This window comes from Triticum urartu, chromosome 2A (assembly GCF_056163025.1).
Source record: "Triticum urartu cultivar PI428250 chromosome 2A, HENAU_Tu73, whole genome shotgun sequence".
Lineage (NCBI taxonomy): Eukaryota > Viridiplantae > Streptophyta > Magnoliopsida > Poales > Poaceae > Triticum > Triticum urartu.
In genome coordinates this window covers 614,050,204-614,070,269 of record NC_141874.1, presented here as the reverse complement: position 1 = coordinate 614,070,269, position 20,066 = coordinate 614,050,204, and the positions used below count along the sequence as shown (strand labels likewise).

The following is a 20,066-nucleotide window of genomic DNA, read 5'->3' as shown; positions in this document are numbered from 1 at the left end:
TCACTTTAGGAGAAGCTATCAAACTCCTAGATAATATTATGGTTAATTATTCTCAATGGCATACTGAAAGATCTACTAGTAAAAAGGTGCATGCAATTGAAGAGATTAATGTTTTGAGTGGAAAGATGGATGAACTTATGAAATTGTTTGCTAATAAGAGTGCTCCTACTGATCCTAATGATATGCCTTTGTCTACTTTGATTGAGAATAATAATGAATCTATGGATGTGAATTTTGTTGGTAGGAACAATTTTGGTAACAACGCATATAGAGGTAATTTTAATTCTAGGCCGTTTCCTAGTAATCCCTCTAATAATTATGGTAATTCCTACAACAATTCTTATGGAAATTATAATAAGATGCTCTACGATTTTGAATTTATTATTAAAGAATTTATTAGTTCGCAAAAGAGTTTCAATGCTTTGATTGAAGAAAAATTACTTAAGATTGATGAGTTGGCTAGGAACGTGGATAGAATTTCTCTTGATGTTGATTCTTGAAACTTAGATCTATTCCACCTAAGCATGATATCAATGAGTCTCTCAAAGCCATGAGAATTTCCATTGATGAGTGCAAAGAAAGAACCGCTAGGATGCGTGCTAAGAAAGATTGCTTTGTGAAAGCGTGTTCTTCTAGTTTTCATGATAATAAGGATGAAGATCTAAAAGTGATTGATGTGTCCCCTATTAAATCTTTGTTTTGCAATATCAATCTTGATAATGATGGTACTTGAGATGAGTCAACTTTATTTAGAAGGCGTCACAATGATTCGGAGTTTTTAGATCTTGATGCAAAAATTGATAAAAGTGGGATTGGATAGGTCAAAACTTTAAATAGCAATGAACCCACTATCTTGGATTTCAAGGAATTTAATTATGATAATTGTTATTTGGTAGATTGTATTTCCTTGTTGCAATCATGCTAGATTCTCCTCATGCTTATAGTCAAAATAAAGCTTTTACTAAACATATCGTTGATGCTTTGATGCAATCTTATGAAGAAAAGCTTGAGTTGGAAGTTTCTATCCCTAGAAAACTTTATGATGAGTGGGAACCTACAATTAAAATTAAAATTAAAGATCATGAATGCTATGCTTTGTGTGATTTGTTTGTTAGTGTTTCCACGATCCCAAAAACTTTGTGTGATTTGCTAGGTTTCCATGAATTTGATGATTGTTCTTTAAACTTGCACCTTGCGGGTTCCACCATTAAGAAACCTATGGGAAAAATTAATGATGTTCTTATTGTTGCAAATAGGAATTATGTTCCCGTGGATTTCATTGTTCTTGATATAGATTGCAATCCTTCATGTCCTATTATTCTTGGTAGACCTTTCCTTAGAACGATTGGTGCAATTATTGATATGAAGGAAGGGAATATTAGATTCCAATTTCTGTTAAGGAAAGACATGGAACACTTACCTAGGAAGAAAATTAAATTACCATATGAATCTATTATGAGAGCCACTTATGTATTTCCTACCAAAGATGGCAATACCTAGATCTATCTTCGCTTTTATGCCTAGCTAGGGGCGTTAAACGACAACGCTTGTTGGGAGGCAACTCAATTTTATTTTTATTCCTTGCTTTTTGTTCCTGTTTATTAATAAATAATTTATCTAGCCTCTGTTTTTGTTGTGTTTTTTGTGTTTAATTAGTGTTTGTGCCAAGTAGAACCGTTGGGAAGACTTGGGCAAAGTCTTTTTGATCTTGCTGTAAAAAACAGAAACTTTAGCGCTCACGAGAATTGCAGCCATTTTTTATTAGAGAGTGCTATTTAGTTAATTCTTCTAGAAGATGATTAATAGATAAATTCCTCACTTCCAGAAATTTATTTTATAATTTTTGGGGTTCAATAAGTTTGCGTTAGCTACAAATTACTACAGACTGTTCTGTTTTTGACATATTCTGTTTTTCGTGTGCTGTTTGCTTATTTCGATGCATCTATGGTTAGTAATAGAGTTTATAAACCATAGAGAAGTTGAAATACAGTAGGTTTAACACCAATATAAATAATGAATGAGTTCAGTACAGTACCTTGAAGTGGTGGTTTGTTTTCTTTCACTAACGGAGCTCACGAAGATTTTCTTTTAAGTTTTATGTTGTGAAGTTTTTAAGTTTTGGGTAAGGATTTGATGGATTATGGAACAAGGAGTGGAAAGACCTAAGCTTGGGGATGCCCACGGCACCCCAAGGTAAAATCCAAGGACAACCAAAAGCCTAATCTTGGGGATGCCCCGGAAGGCATCCCCTCTTTCGTCTTCGTCCATCGGTAACTTTACTTGGAGCTATATTTTTATTCGCCACATGATATGTGTTTTGCTTGGAGCATCTTGTATGATTTGGGTATTTGCTTTTTAGTTTAACTCAATCATCCTTGTTGTACACACCTTTTGGGAGAGACACACATGAATTAGGATTTATTAGAATACTCTATGTGCTTCACTTATATCTTTTGAGTTGGATAATTTTTGCTTTAGTGCTTCACTTATATCTTTTAGAGCACGACGGTGGTTCTATTTTATAGAAATAATTGATCTCTCATGCTTCACTTATATCATTTTGAGAGTCCTTTAGAACAGCATGGTAATTCACTTTGGTTATAAATTTTAAATGCTAAGAGAAGTTGGATGCTTGATAGATGGTTTTGAGATATAAAGGTGGTAATATTAGAAGTGTGCTAGTTGAGTAATTGTGAAATTGATGAATACTTGTGTTGAAGTTGGCAAGTCCCGTAGCATGCATGTATGGTGAACGTTATGTGACAAATTTGAAGCATGGGGTGTTCTTTGATTGCTTTCCTTATGAGTGGCGGTCGGGGACGAGCGATGATCTTTTCCTACCAATCTATCCCCCTAGGAGCATGCACGTAGTGCTTGGTTTTGATGACTTGTAGATTTTTGCAATAAGTATGTGAGTTCTTTATGGCTAATGTTGAGTCCATGGATTATACGCACTCTCACCCTTCCATCATTGCTAGCCTCTTCGGTACCGTGCATTGCCCTTTCTCACCTTGAGAGTTGGTGCAAAATTCACCGGTACATCCAAACCCCGTTATATGATACACTCTATCACACATAAGCCTCCTTATATCTTCCTCAAAACAGCCACCATACCTACCTATTATGGCATTTCCATAGCCATTCCGAGATATATTGCCATGCAACTTTCCACCGTTTCATTTATTATGACACGCATCATCATTGTCATATTGCTTTGCATGATCATGTAGTTGACATCGTATTTGTGGCAAAGCCACCGTTCGTAAATTTTTCATACATGTCACTCTTGATTCATCGCAATCACGGTACACCGCTGGAGGCATTCACATAGAGTCATATTTTGTTCTAAGTATCGAGTTGTAATTCTTGAGTTGTAAGAAAATAAAAGTGTGATGACCATCATTAGAGCATTGTCCCATGTGAGGAAAGGATGATGGGGACTATGATTCCCCCACAAGTCGGGATGAGACTCCAGACGAAAAATAAAAAAAAAAGAGAAAAGAGGCCAAAAAAAAGAAGGTCCAAAAAAATATAAATGAGAGAAAAAGAGAGAAGGGACAATGTTACTATCCTTTTTCCACACTTATGCCTCAAAGTAGCACCATGATCTTCATGATAGAGAGTCTCTTATTTTGTCACTTTCATATACTAGTGGGAATTTTACATTATAGAACTTGGCTTGTATATTCCAATAATGGGCTTCCTCAAATGCCCTAGGTCTTCGTGAGCAAGCGAGTTGGATGCACACCCACTTAGTTTCTTTTATGAGCTTTCACATATTCATAGCTCTAGTGCATCTGTTGCATGGCAATCCCTACTCCTTGCATTGACATCAATCGGTGGGCATCTCCATAGCCCATTGATTAGCCGCGTCAATGTGAGACTTTCTCCCTTTTTGTCTTCTCACGCAACCTCAATCATCATATTCTATTCCACCCATAGTGCTATGTCCATGGCTCGCGCTCATATATTGCGTGAAAGTTGAAAGAGTTTGAAAAAGCTAAGTATGAAACAATTGCTTGGCTTGTCATCGGGGTTGTGCATGATGAGAGCATTTTGTGTGACAAAAATGAAGCATGGCCAAACTATATGACTTTAGGGATAAGTTTTCTTTGGCTATGGTATTTTGATAATACATAATTGCTTGATTAACATACTTGGAGTATTACTATTTTTATGTCAACAATAAACTTTTATCTTGAATCTTTCGGATATGAACATTCATGCCACAACATTGAAGATTATTCTAGAAAGCATTCCACATCAAAATTTCTGTTTTTATCATTTACCTACTCGAGGACGAGCAGGAATTAAGCTTGGGGATGCTTGATACGTCTCCAACGTATCTATAATTTTTGATTGTTCCATGCTATTATATTATCTGTTTTAGATGTTAATGGGCTTTATTTTACACTTTTATATTATTTTTGGGACTAACCTATTAACCGGAGGCCCAGCCCGAATTACTGTTTTTTTTGCCTATTTCAGTGTTTCGTAGAAAATGAATATCAAATGGAGTCCAAACAGAATGAAACCTTCGGGAACGACGTTTTTGGAACAAACGTGATCCAGAAGACTTGGAGTGGACATCAAGAAACGAACGAGGCGGCCACGAGGCAGGGGGCGCACCTACCCCCTGGGTACGCCCTCCCCCCTCGTGGGCCCCTCGTGGCTCAACCGACCTACTTCTTCCCCCTATATATGTTCGCATACCCCGAAAACATCCAGGAGCACCACGAAACCCTATTTCCACCGCCACAACCTTCTGTACCCAAGAGATCCCATCTTGGGGCCTTTTCTGGAGATCCGCTGGAGGGGGCATTGATCACAGAGGGCCTCTACATCAACTCCATGGCCTCTCCGATGATGTGTGAGTAGTTTACTTTAGACCTTGGGGTCCATAGCTAGTAGCTAGATGGCTTCTTCTCTCTCTTTGGATCTCAATACAAAGTTCTACTTGATTCTCTTGGAGATCTATTCGATGTAATCTTCTTTTGTGGTGTGTTTGTCGAGATCCGATGAATTGTGGGTTTATGATCAAGTCTATCTATGAACAATATTTGAATCTTCTCTGAATTCTTTTATGTATGATTGATTTATCTTTGCAAGTCTCTTCGAATTATCAGTTTGGTTTGGCCTACTAGATTGATCTTTCTTGCAATGGGGGAAGTGCTTAGCTTTGGGTTCAATCTTGCGGTGCTCGATCCGAGTGATAGAAAAGGAAACGACACGTATTGTATTGTTGCCATCGAGGATAAAAAGATGGGGTTTACATCATATTGCATGAGTTTATCCCTCTACATCATGCCATCTTGCTTAAGGCGTTACTCTGTTCTTATGAACTTAATACTCTAGATGCATGCTGGATAGCGGTCGATGTGTGGAGTAATAGTAGTAGATGCAGAATCATTTCGGTCTACTTGTCACGGACGTGATGCCTATATACATGATCATGCCTAGATATTCTCATAATTATTCACTTTTCTATCAATTTCTCGACAGTAATTTGTTCACCCACCGTAATACTTATGCTATCTTGAGACAAGCCACTAGTGAAACCTATGGCCCCCGGGTCTATTCTCCATCATACAAGTTTCCAATCTATTTTATTTTGCAATCTTTACTTTCAATCTATATCATAAAAATACCAAAAATATTTATCTTATTATTATCATCTCTATCAGATCTCACTCTTGCAAGTGGTCGTGAAGGGATTGACAACCCCTTTACCGCGTTGGTTGCGAGGTTCTTATTTGTTTGTGTAGGTACGAGGTGACTCGCGCGTGGTCTCCTACTGGATTGATAACTTGGTTCTCAAAAACTGAGGGAAATACTTACGCTGCTTTACTGCATCACCCTTTCCTCTTCAAGGGAAAACAACGCAGTGCTCAAGAGGTAGCAATCACCAAGTTACTAGAACTTCGTGATGAACTATAATATGCAAGGGATAACGGAAACGATTCCCAAGCTCTTCGTGACGCTGAAATCGACGAAGGTAGAAATCAAGAAAAGCATCAAGTGTTGATGGTTGGAAAGACCACTAGTTTCAAGAAAAGGGCAAAGGGAAGAAGGGGAACTTCAAGAAGAACGACAAGCAAGTTGTTGCTCAAGTGAGGAAGCCCAAGTCTAGACCTAAGCCTGAGACTAAGTGCTTTTACTGCAAAGGGACTGGTCACTGGAAGCAGAATGGCCCAAGTATTTGGCGGATAAGAAGGATGGCAAAGTGAACAAAGGTATATTTGATATACATGTTATTGATGTGTACTTTACTAGTGTTTATAGCAACCCCTCAGTATTTGATACTAGTTCAGTTGCTGAGATTAGTAACTCGAAACGGTAGTTGGAGAATGAATATAGACTAGTTAAGGGTGAAGTGACGATGTGTGTTGGAAGTGGTTCAAAGATTGATATGATCATCATCGCACACTCCCTATACTTTCGGGATTAGTGTTGAACCTAAATAAATGTTATTTGGTGTTTGCGTTAAGCAAGAATATGATTTGATCATGTTTATTGCAATACGGTTATTCATTTAAAGTCTGAGAATAATTGTTGTTCTGTTTACATGAATAAAACCTTCAATGGTCATACACCAAGGTGAATGGTTTATTGAATCTCGATCATAGTGATACACATATTCATAGTATTGAAGCCAAAAGATGCAAAGTTAATAATGATAGTGCCACTTATTTGTGGCACTGCCGTTTAGGTCATATTGGTGTAAAGCGCATGAAGAAAATCCATACTGATGGGCTTTTGGAATCACTTGATTATGAATCAATTGATGCTTGCGAACCATGCCTCATGGGCAAGATGACTAAGACTCCATTCTCTGGAACAATGGAGCGAGCAACAGACTTGTTGGAAAATAATACATACTGATGTATGCAGTCCGATGAGTGTTGAGGCTCGCGGCAGGTATCGTTATTTTTTGACCTTCACAGATGATTTGAGTAAGATATGGGTATATCTTCTTGATGAAACATAAATTTGAAACATTTGAAAAGTTCAAATAATTTCAGAGTGAAGTGGAAAATCATCGTAATAAGAAAATAAAGTTTCTACGATCTGATCCTGGAGGAGAATATTTGAGTTACGAGTTTGGTCTTCATTTGAAACAATGCGTAATAGTTTCGCAACTCGCGCCACCTGTAACACCACAGCGTAATGGTGTGTCCGAACATCGTAACCGTACTTTATTAGATATGGTGCAATCTATGCTGTCTCTTACCGATTTACCACTATCATTTTGGGGTTATGCATTAGAGACAACTGCATTCACGTTAAATAGAGCACCATCTAAATCCGTTGAGACAACGCCATATGAACTGTGGTTTGGCAAGAAACCAAAGTTGTCATTTCTTAAAGTTTGGGGTTGCGATGCTTATGTGAAAAAGTTTCATCCTGATAAGCTCAAACCCAAATCGGAGAAATGTGTCTTCATAGGATACCCAAAGAAGACAATTGGGTACACCTTCTATCATAGATCCTAAGGCAAGAAATTCGTTGCTAAGAATGGATCCTTTCTAGAGAAGGAGTTTCTCTCGAAAGAAGTGAGTGGGAGGAAAGTAGAACTTGATGAGGTAACTGTATCTGCTCCCTTATTGGAAAGTAGTTCATGACAGAAATCTGTTCCTGTGACTCCTACACCAATTAGTGAGGAAGCTAATGATGATGATCATGTAACTTCAGATCAAGTTACTACCGAACCGCGTAGGTCAACCAGAGTGAGATCCGCACCAGAGTGGTACGGTAATCCTGTTCTGGATGTCATGTTACTTGACCATGACGAACCTATGAACTATGAGGAAGTGATGATGAGCCCAGATTCCGCAAAATGGCTTGAGGCCATGAAATATGAGATGGGATCCATGTATGAGAACAAAGTATGGACTTTGATTGACTTGCCCGATGATCGGTGAGTCATTAAGAATAAATGGATCTTCAAGAGGAAGACGAATGATGATAGTAGTGTTACTATCTACAAAACTCGAGTTGTCACAAAATGTTTTCGACAAGTTCAAGGTGTTGACTACGATGAGATTTTCTCACTCGTATCGATGCTTAAAAGTCTGTCCGAATCATGTTAGCAGTTGCCGCATTTTATGAAATCTGGCAAATGGATGTCAAAACTGTATTCCTTCATGGATTTCTTAAAAGAAGAGTTGTATATGATTCAACCAGAAGGTTTTGTCGATCCTAAAGGTGCTAACAAAGTGAGCAAGCTCCACGATCCATCTATGGACTGGTGCAAGCATCTCAAAGTTGGAATATATGCTTTGATAAAGTGATCAAAGCATATGGTTTTATACAAACTTGCGGTGAAGCATGTATTTACAAGAAAGTGAGTGGGAGCACTACAACATTTCTGATAAGTATATGTGAATGACATATTGTTGATCAGAAATAATGTAAAATTTTCTGGAAAGCATAAAGGAGTGTTCAAAAAGAGTTTTTCAAAGAAAGACCTCGATGAAGCTGCTTACACATTGAGCATCAAGATCTATAGAGATAGATCAAGACGCTTGATAAGTTTTTTCAATGAGTACATACCTTCACAAGATTTTGAAGTAGTTCAAAATAGAACAGTCAAAGAAGGAGTTCTTGCCTGTCTTGCAAGGTGTGAAGTTGAGTAAAGATTCAAAACCCGACCACAACAGAAAATAGAAAGAGAATGAAAAGTCATTCCCTATGCGATGGTCACAACTTAGTACTCTTTAAGTGTTAATCACATGGCGATGTGAACTAGATTACTGACTAGTAAACCCTTTGAGTGTTGGTCACATGGCGATGTGGACTATGGGTGTTAATCACATGGTGATGTGAACTATTCGTGTTAAAGCACATGGCGATATGAACTAGATTATTGACTCTAGTGCAAGTGGGAGACTGAAGGAAATATGCCCTAGAGGCAATAATAAAGTTGTTATTTATATTTCCTTATATCATGATAAATGTTTATTATTCATGCTAGAATTGTATTAACCGGAAACTTAGTACATGTGTGAATATATAGACAAACTAAGTGTCACTAGTATGCCTCTACTTGACTAGCACGTTGAATCAAAGATGGTTAAGTTTCCTAGCCATAGACATGAGTTGTCATTTGATTAACGGGATCACATCATTAGAGAATGATGTGATTGACTTGACCATTCCGTTATCTTAGCATTTGATCGTTTAGTATATTGCTATTGCTTTCTTCATGACTTATACATGTTCCTATGACTATGAGATTATGCAACTCCCGAATACCGGAGGAACACTTTGTGTGCTACCAAACGTCACAACGTAACTGGGTGATTATAAAGATGCTATACAGGTGTCTCCGAAGGTACTTGTTGGGTTGGCATAGATCGAGATTAGGATTTGTCACTCCGATTGTCGGAGAGGTATCTCTAGGCCCTCTCGGTAGTGCACGTCACTATAAGCCTTGCAAGCAATGTGACTAATGAGTTAGTTGTGGGATGATGCATTACGGAACGAGTAAAGAGACTTGCCGGTAATGAGAATGAACTAGGTATTGAGATACCGATGATCGAATCTCGGGAAAGTAACATACCGATGACAAAGGGAACAACGTATGTTGTTATGCGGTAAAGATCTTCGTAGAATATGTGGGAGCCAATATGAGCATCCAGGTTCCGCTATTGGTTATTGACCGGAAACATGTCTTGGTCATGTCTACATAGTTCTCGAACCTGTAGGATCCGCACGCTTAACGTTCGGTGACGATCGGTATTATGAGTTTATGTGTTTTGATGTATCGAAGGTAGTTCGGAGTCCCGGATGAGATCGGGGAGATGACGAGGAGTCTCGAAATGGTCGATACATAAATATCGATATATTGGACGACTATATTCGTACATCGGAAAGGTTCCGAGTGATTCGGGTATTTTTCGGAGTACTGGGGAGTTACGGGAATACGGGGGAAGAAGTATTAGGCCTCATGGGCCAAGTGGTGGAAGAGAGGAGGCAGGACAAGGCAGGGCGTGCGCCCCCCTAGCCCAAACCAAATTGGACTAGGGGGCCGGCCCCCTTTCCTCCTTTCCTCCCTCTCCTTCCTTCTCCCTCCCTTCCCCTTGGTGGACTCCTACTAGGACTTGGAGTCCTAGTAGGATGCCACACTTGGGCGCGCTTCTAGGGCCGGCCGGCCTCCCCTCCTCTCCTCCTTTATATACTGAGGCAAGTGGCAACCCATAGATACACAACTTGATCATTGATCTTTCTTAGCCATGTGCGATGCCCCCCTCCACCATAATTCACCTCGGTCATATCATAGCGGTGCTTGGGCGAAGCCCTGCGTCGGTAGCTTCATCAACACCGTCACCACGCCGTCGTGCTGACGAAACTCTTCCCCAAAGCTCTACTGGATCGTGAGTTCGCGGGACGTCACCGAGATGAACGTGTGCTGAACGCGGAGGTGCCGTATGTTCGGTACTGAGGATCGGTCGATCGTGAAGACGTACGACTACATCAACCGTGTTGTCATAACGCTTCCGCTTACGGTCTACGAGGGTATGTAGACAAAACTCTCCCCTCTCGTTGCTATGCATCAGCATGATCTTGCGTGTGCATAGGATTTTTTTTGAAATTACTACGTTCCCCAAGAGGATTTGCGGGCATCCGGACAACACCCACGGCCGCTTCTGACCACCCTGGTCCACCCAAAACCATCCTCCCTCGCTCGTGCGTGTTCCCACCCAATGCAAGCTCCCCGCATTCATGTCTCTCTAGAGCGGGTGCTCCACATTGAAGCCGGCCCAGAGCGGACGCGACCTCTCACTGGCTTCTCCATTGAAGCGGTGCGCCGTCCAAGGGAGCTACCTGTTACACGCCCGACTGAACACACCTCCTCGACGCATTTAGACACCATCATTAAATCTGCACATGTGCCTAAAAACCTACTCCGGCCACAAGTCCATCTGTGAGCCGCCCGTTATTAAACACAACACCAGTTGGCTCCAGCCGTCCCCCCATTATTTAAACGATGCGACACACCAGGTAAAAAGCGCACCACACTCTGCTCACATCTCCTTGTTACACACCATTTTCTCCACATTGTCCATGGCATCCGGCGAGCAGGAAGAGCAGTTCTCAGGCACAAAAGCCGTCTGGGTTGCCCACCCAAGCCGCCTTATACGAGCCATGCAACTCGCTGCTCACCTCCCTCGCCTAGTCAAGTTATCGCTCCAAGCCGGCGTGTGGTTCAACAACTCGCCACTCCAAACCAGCTCGCGGAGGAGTGGTGAGTTGCTCCAGGCAGGCATGCGGGGAGCATGGCGGAACAGGCATCATGGCTACCATGGACGAGGCCAGATTCCGTGCCATCCACCGTCAACATTGGCGGAACCGCGCCCCGTCCGTGGAGAAAGAAGCCGACCACGCGGAGATTGACGAGTTGATCGCCAGCACATCCGCGTTTGCTGCCAACTTCAAGAAAAAGTAGAACACGGGAGGCCGCCGCTACTCTGGTCCCATGATGGCCATCGCCGGCATGTCGCCGGCATGCACAACCGATGACTTGCATGGCTCTGCTTAGATCATCGTCGGCCCTCGCCTCGGCTTCACAGAAGCGGAGCCCCCCTTCCCCTCCGGCTGAAGCACCACCTTTTCACTTTGATGAGCGGCACAATTGGGCATAGGAAAGATACGGGGGAAGAATATACCTCCGGGGCTCACGCAGTCCGACGGGCGGGTTGCCGGACATGGGAAAGACAAAGGGATCCGCCGCAGCCGGCAGTAGACTAGTGTAGTATATCCGTGTCGTGGGAATGGAGGTATACACGGCCGGACCTACACATAGTTTTACCTATTTTAGTTAAAGTATGTCAAAAATGTAATGAATATCGTCCGGTTTATATAAATACGCCGTGTTTGCATGAATTTCGTCCGGTAGTTGAAACCCGGCTTGAAATGTACGCATGCAACGTTGGATGGTCAGCTCCCGTATCAGTGTCCACGGACTGCTCCCCTTGCCAGTGAACGGATGCCAGAGTAAATTTGTGGATCGGCGTTGGAGATGCCCGAGTGTTACTATTTCCGACTATTTCCGACGTCGTTTTTATTTTGAGGTTCTTCTCACTTCCTTGTATGGGTTCAACTGTTTTTGCTTTATATAGGGGAGAAATCTTGTTTCATGGAAATTCTGCGACCTCGGGTTTTTCCGTAGGGGCTGTGCGAGTACGTGCATACTTACATCTGCGTTATACAATGCCCTTTCCAGAATATATTTAATTTGAAGAGTCAGTCCACTTGCAGGAGGACACCGGAAGCTAGCTAGGCATGAGATATATCGAGATGACGCACCGAATGTCGTGTGCTCCTGTTGCTTCACTTCTCCCCCAAAGATACACCCGAACCAATTGCAGAATACCATACCGTCCACCCAAATAAACAAAGATCCGAGAATGTATCGCCATCGAAGCAAAAGCGTCGATGGGCATCTATTCTATCCACTTGCGCTGTTCTTTGTGTATTCCCAAAGTCTAACAGTGCGCCCTCCCAGCTGCAACGCCGCCTGCTCCGGGCATCGCCATCATCATCATCATCTGCCACACAAGTACGCGTGTCGACTGCTCAAAGCTCCAGCCAAAGGACCAAGCTAGGCCACCCCAAGTTAACTCTGCAGAACCAGCTGAGCTAGCTCCTCGACGAACAGACATGAAATTAAGGATCTCATTCTAGATTGTATGGTGAGATCGAGTTTGTTGCTGCGCACGTGAATAGTGTGTGCATGTGTGGATTGTAATCTTAACAAGCTCCAAAAGAGGGCGTGATCTAGCGCTAGCAGCAATCACGAGCTTTCATTTTTGCGTGCGAAGAAAGGGCGTGCGTATCACGGTCTCCGAGGACCACCGGCGGGACTGTAGCTACTGTAGATAATATTGCTGCACAATGCTATTGCCATCGCTGTGTGCGTGTGGAAAATGGAATAGACAGGGGACCGGGCCTTACCAAGACAGCCTATGAGCGCATGCTTCGCCAGGTTATTGAGCTTGCTAGCTGCCGATAACATTGTTTTCCTGAAACTTGCTTGCAGCTACGGTTTCGTTCGTCGCTGTCATCAGTCTCGTCTGATGTGGACTTGACATTTCAGGTTTGCGCGCCTTTCTATTTCAGGTTCAAGCTAATTTTTGAACTAGTTATGTGCCGAACATGCGATTAGATATAGCTACCTAGGCCCCATTCATGCTTGGCTACACCAAAGCAAGACGACCTTTTGTTTCTGGAGAAGAGAAGGCCGCCAAGCATGCATGCATGCACATATGTGTGCTATGTGGGGCCCTTGTAGCAGCTGGTCAGCTCCGAACAAAAGATAAAGCAGGGATTAACTAATGATGAGGTCGAGCCCACGCCGGACCACACCGGCCGCCTCTGCCTGCACGCGGCTGCACCTGCACCGCCACTCACTCAGGCCGCCCCCACGCCTACGGCTAAGCCATGTTTCTACCAGGACCTGCTTACTTATTACTTCTAACCCTTATTCTGGTGTACAGTACTTTGCATGTAGGAGTGGCATTTGTATATATTTTGTAAACACTCGATCAGATACCTTGCACAATCCTGCACCTACTGTCGTTTATACTACTAGACGAGAGGGAAATCCATGGTGCGCGATTGACGCCCCGGGATCGGGTATAGATCATTTATATATAGCTACGCTGCTCCCAGTCCCAGATGGGATGTTACGTGCCCTCAAAGGCTTAGTCTGCCCGTACGTGTCCCACTTTTAGCAAGGATGAGCACGGTGTGAGGTATTTCGCTTCTGTGGCACTGCATTTCCATTTGGAGGAGGGTCCCCATCGGAGATACACACTGCTTGGGTCGGTCGAGAAGTAGGGTCCAACCGGCTGAGCCGAGAGCGACCACACATCGAGGTGAGCCAGCAGAGAGCTGCCATGGTTTGTTAACACATTGTGCAGACAGTTAGCTGGCCATATATTTGGTGTGTGTTTTTGTTTTGCTGGGGGCATCTATTTGTCGTCACGTCCACTAATACTCCGACTTACACTAGTACTCCTATATTTATGTTTTTTCTGGGGGCATATATTTATGTTTTCCGACTTACACTAGTACTCCTATATTACAACTCCTCATGCATTTCAGTATACACTATGTATAACGAGGGAATGCAAATTATGTGCGAGAGCAAGTGCTCCATGAGTGACAACAGTAGTTGCATCAGACCCCGGTCCATGCATGCATGATTGCATAATTCCAACTTGCGCCATGCATCTCCTCCTCGATCGGCAAAGTGCATGCAACAGGATGTGTTTGGTCCCAATATTGCACCGCCCATGATAACCGTAATAACCATAATTACTTGCTTTCAGTTTCAGGGCCACACAAAGCCAAATGCACGTTTCACGTATTATCGATCCATCAATCCATCACCGAGGGGTTGAAGGATCGGAGCAGCACCTTTACATCGTTACATGCATCCTCCCTGCCTCCGCGCATTTGAGTAGAAAGGTGGCTTTCTGCTCTCGCTCGCCTACCCGGCCATCATTCCCGCGCGCCTCGCCCTGAATAGCCACCTTTCTACTTATAGTCTATAGATGAGCCGAGTTAAGGAAGTGGAGTCTGCGACACCCTTTCGGTCTTGGCCGGAGCTCATCGGAGGGCCGAGGAGACGCGGCCGGCCGGGGGCGATAGATCGGTCGCTCGAGGAGGCCGGCGTCGCTGTCGTGAGCGGGTGGGGGGAGGTGGCGGTTACGGCGAAGAAGGCCAATAGAAAACGCGGCTGAGAGGGAGATCGTGGCAGATCTCGCCGTCGCTGTCTCGCCGCGTCGCTCCTGGATTGCAGCTAGCCTTGGCCCGCAATCCATCCGCGCTCTCCGGCCACCCACCGGGGCAAGCAGGCCACCAGTGTATATATATAGCCCGGCTTGTCCCTCCCCTCCATCGATCGACCCGACCATCCGGCGAAAGCCAGCGACGGGGGACTAGCTAGCTGAGGTTGCACGCTAGCTAGCTCCTGGCTTCCATCGGAGACTGAAGGCCAGCTCGAGTCTAGCTGCTGCAAGGTAGCAGCCGCGCACAGGAGAGGAGGGCGGGCCAGCTAGGTACGCAAGATAGTTAACCAGCATCCATTTACCTCGTGGTTTCTTCTTCTCTTCTGCGTCGCCGTGCATGCTGAAGTTCTGACCGAAGCGTGCTTCGTGGGTTAGGGGTTCGCTTGCTTCGAGGTGTTTGTCGGAGGAGAAGACGAGGAGGGGGAGCAGCGAAAGGTTGGCCCTGCCCTGGAGCAAAAGCAGCGCTTGGCAGAACTCGGTGCGCGCATCTGCACGCGCGTAGGCGTGGTGAAGCACCGGTACGTTCTTCCTGCGCTATAGATTCTTGACTGTCAGCGTGCAAGTGTGCTTGTCTTTCACTCTCTTGATTGATCGTATGTGTAGATAGTTAGATATAGCAGTTTTGCTATAGCACATCTAGATGTGCTCTAAGTAGCACATCTAAATCTTATGTTATTGATTTTACGCTAAAATTTGTGCAAACATTTTCTTTTGTTCTTTTCTTTCCAGATTGATTGAGTCACTTACATGTGTGATAAGTAGGGCACATCTAGATGTACCCTAGCTATAGCACATATGTATGTGCTCTAAGTATTGCACATCTAAATCCTCCTCATCCACATGAGAAATTTAATTAGTTTTGACTTGTGATCTACTGCTTCTGGAATGCAGTCATTATATTTAGCTTCGTCCGCACAAAAGAAAAATAACAATAGAAAAATATGGGGCTCAATCATATGGTCCTGCAATCCTACATACGAAGAAAGTATTGTACTTTCTGCCATGAGTTCGTAATTACTCTTATTTTTATGTCTCTCTTTTAGTTCTAGTTCAAAGGAGCTATTATTAAACATAAATTAGTTTTCTATAAATCCCCATCCTTTATACAGAGCAAAAGTGACATTCATCTTTTTACTAGTTGGCCTGAAGATGTATAGTTGTGAGTTTAATTTAGCAAAATCTGCACTTTTAACCTTTCAAATAACCTAGCTTTAACCACACACATAGCAAAGCTATGCAATCCAAACAAAAGGCCATGAAAATTGTCCTAGTGAAATTTTGTATATTCGACAATTACAACTTGGTTTGCCTAGAATTAAGCAAGCATTTGATGTTCTTGCACCAATGCATATTCTTAGAGTAGGCTATCACTTTTTCAGCAAGATCTCAAGCTTCACACCTTTTATATAGAAGTCCACAGAGTTATGATGAGTACGAACACACCTTCATGAAGTTTTAAGTAAACAAAGGCCATGAAAATTGCCAAAGAGTTGACAAAGAAAAAGAATCAGGAAACATGCAATTTGATAATCATACACTTGACCAATTCATTTCATTGCAATGAAATCGTTGTCAATTCAACCTAGTTTGCATAGAATTAAACATCTTTTATAATGCTGATTTTTGGAGTAAGCTATCACACTTTCTTAGCAAGGCCTCAAATTTCACCATTTTTATATAAAGATGTATACGCAAAAGTGTGTCGACTTTGAATGTGAATATAGCTTCATGAAATTTGAAATATGACAACTAATATTACATGTTTACATATGAATATCACTACTAATTCTAATTTGCTTCAAATAATTGAAAATCTGCCTGTCAACTTTTTTGAATCCCAATTATTTTTATTTAGAAACACCTAATACTACATAAACTCACACACACATGCACACCAGTAAGCTTCTAGTCCCACACACACTCACACAATATCTACTGAAGATTCAAACCATGGGGCCTCATGATCAACACATATACCTCACTATTGACGGGAACATCGCCTCACTCTCACACTGAAATAATAATTCACATAAATGAGACGACGAAGCATCAAACCTAGGAGTAATTAATCCCTTATGGGCGTTGGATTACAATCACCCTCCAAAATTTGCACTAGTTTTTGTTAGGTTTTATATGAAGTGATTAGAAATGTGACTTACAGATGTGTTGATCTTTTGTTTGTTGAAAAGGAGGAGAGCCGCTGGCCTTACAAATTTGATTGACAAATGTAGAGCTGCATATTATAGTCCCAATAGCAATAAATTCTACTCCCGCCGTTTTTCAATACAAGACCACTACCCCATTTTTCAGATAGGAAGAAAACCAAGCCAACTAATAAATAACACGATTAATTGTGTGGAAAATTAAACCTCCCATGTTCCGGGCTAATCAAACATGTTGCATGTGGTGTCTCTTTCTCTATGGCTAGCTGCAACATTTGCATAAATAAGCACTATCATACGAGGCAAAAATCTGATCAATTCTTCTCGGGAAGAGATAGTGAGCTTGTAAATTTTTTGTAATTGCCTTGTATTAATACCAGAGGGAGTATAAGATGTTGCACACGAATGGAGATGGAGTGACCATAATTAATAATCAGATGCATGATTCAAGAATGTTTTTGTTTATCAGGGGCAGTAGTGTCAACTGTCAACTAACTTGCTTCTAGCACCTATATTATTTTGATCAGTGGAAGAAGATGAATGCTTTCTCCCACGTCCCCCCTGGTTTCCGTTTCCACCCCACTGATGAGGAACTGGTGGATTACTACCTGAGGAAGAAGGTGCAACTGAAGAGGATTGACTTAGACATTATAAAAGACGTTGATTTGTACAAAATCGAACCTTGGGATCTACAAGGTAATCACAACTTCACTCATTCATGTTGTGTACAATACAGCCAAACAAGCTTTCCTATGAGCGTGACCTTGCAATACACTACTCTAGCATGATTAGCAGAAGAATGACGTACCAGTCCATGCATTAAATTCAGTTTTTGAACGCACTAACCATAGCTCAAACGATGCTCAAACAGAACGATGCAAGATCGGAACGGAAGACCAGAACGACTGGTTCTTCTTCAGCCACAAGGACAAGAAGTATCCGACCGGCACTCGCACGAACAGGGCAACCACGGCGGGTTTCTGGAAGGCCACCGGCCGGGACAAGCCGATCTACGTGAAGCACTGCCTCGTGGGGATGAGGAAGACGCTGGTTTTCTACAAGGGCCGGGCTCCCAATGGGCAGAAGTTAGATTGGATCATGCACGAGTATCGCCTGGAGACCAACGAAAATGGAGCTCCCCACGTACGTAAGCTAAGCTGGCAAGCTCCCAAAATGTGCATGCTAGTAATAATTATTCGCGTCATACGTACCGTTCTTCAGGACCATTCCATCCCTAATGAAAATGTTAATTTGGTTGTACGTTTGGTGTTATTCAGGACGAAGGATGGGTGGTATGCAAGGTGTTCAAGAAGCGAGTTGCGACGGTGCAGAGAATGGCCGCCACTGACTCGGCCTTCTGGTTCAACAACGATCATGTGGCGTTCATGGCGCCTCGCGTCGACTCGCCGAGGCAGGCAGTGCACCACCTCCAGAACGCGGCGTACCATCATGGACACCACCAGACCTACCACCACCCGTGCAAGGTGGAGCTGGAGTACCATCAGCTCCTTCCTCAGGAGCCGGCAAGCTTCCTGCAGCTCCCGCAGCTAGAGATGCCCGGGCTTCCGGACCTGATCGGCGCCGTAGCTGCCAGTCTCCAACCGTGCAACCAGACGCACGACGGACAAGCTTCTCGGCAGCTTGAGATCGAGCCGGTTTATGTGACGGACGCATCCGCCGGAGAGTGGAGGGACCTTGACAAATTCATGGCGTCCCAACTCAGCCACGACGGCTCAACTCCGAAGGAGTCTAGCAGCTACGCTAATCCGGCGCTGGCGTTTCAGGCGGAGGGGAAGCACGAAGAGGCCTTGGATTACGTGTCGGCATCTGCCTCCAGCGGAGGGGACAATGGTTTGTGGAAATAACGTACGGCATATACAGACACAAGATACGAAAAGATACACACTAACGCACATCACTGTATAAAGCTTAAAAATATTGTGGTGTGAGATGATTAATGTACGTAAACATAGCTAGCAGTGCTATTAATTAAGCTCTATATATATGTACTAATAAAGTATAGCCAAATTGGTTGTACTTGCATGCACAATTTGGAGGGTGTAATGTCATAAGGTACTACCGCCTAGGCGATTGTAACAGCAATTTAGCTGCTCATGCTGTATAGTACTCCCAAAATGGCTGCTATATGGTCGGTGCCATGCACAGCTAGTGGTTATGCGCTTTCCAATTCAAGCGATGTAGTATAATTTTGTGAGTAATTTCCATGCTAGACACCGCAGTGTATTGATATTCTTTACAGTTGTAGTGCTAATAAAACCTATCTATATCGATCTTATATGTGAACAACATATAATCTGGGTCACACACAAATAACATATAGAGGATTTTGTGCAGCGTATTGCATATGCAGCTCCAATCCCAGCCCTGCATTAGGCATGTGGGCAGGAACGCAGAAAGCTCTTTTTACTGGTGCAGGGAGATAGCGGCAAACCATCCACCGTTCACATGATTTGCGATCTGTATTTAAATGGGACCCATTCATATGTATAACCATGTATTATGGTAGTTAATTTTTTGTATATAGTCAAATCAATGTCAGATTATTAGGGCCCATGTCAGGAGAAGTACTTTTTGCAGTGGCAGGTACGCATGCATGCAACATCTCTCCTCTTTCTCAAACAAACCCATGCATTTTATTTTTGTTTACATTTTTAGGTGGCCAATATTTTTACAGCATTGTTCTATTATTTAAAATTTTCATATATTCAAATTCTTGAACATAAGATCTTTAGAATGAGATCAATCTTGAGTATATTTAAACTAGTTTAATTTTTACCATTTCAATAATATCAAAATATTAATTTCAGTCATTTCATATTACAATTTTCAAAATGATTGAAATAAGTTATTGAAATGATTGAAACACTTTTCTGAATACAGTTTTCTTTGTGAGTTTCATATTCCAGCTTGCGAAATTGTTTCTTCAATGGAGTAATTGTGATGTGTGTTTTTCGAAACTAGTGAAACCTATCTTTTGTAATGAGTGTAATCAGTTTTTTGAAACAAGTGAAATATAGTACTCCATCCCTCCAAAATATAGTGCGCCCGCGCTTCCTGAGGTTGAACTTTGACCATAAATTTAACG

At 42.7% G+C, this 20,066-nt stretch overlaps 1 protein-coding gene across 2 annotated transcripts; it reads left to right on the top strand.

Annotated features, from left to right (window-relative positions):
* The first annotated feature begins 14,577 nt into the window (after positions 1-14,577).
* On the top strand, positions 14,578-18,997 carry LOC125539193 (NAC domain-containing protein 7). 2 transcript variants are annotated; one of them, XM_048702565.2, is made up of 5 exons: positions 14,578-15,068; positions 15,174-15,316; positions 17,467-17,656; positions 17,832-18,103; positions 18,238-18,997. In XM_048702565.2, the coding sequence occupies exons 3-5, from the start codon at positions 17,497-17,499 to the stop codon at positions 18,823-18,825; spliced, it is 1,020 nt and encodes a 339-aa protein (XP_048558522.1). In that variant the 5' UTR covers positions 14,578-15,068; positions 15,174-15,316; positions 17,467-17,496; the 3' UTR covers positions 18,826-18,997. The 2 variants fall into 2 exon arrangements, with proteins under 2 accessions (XP_048558522.1, XP_048558521.1); XM_048702564.2 differs by having other exon boundaries at positions 14,580-15,068; positions 17,488-17,656.
* Positions 18,998-20,066: the final 1,069 nt, after the last annotated feature.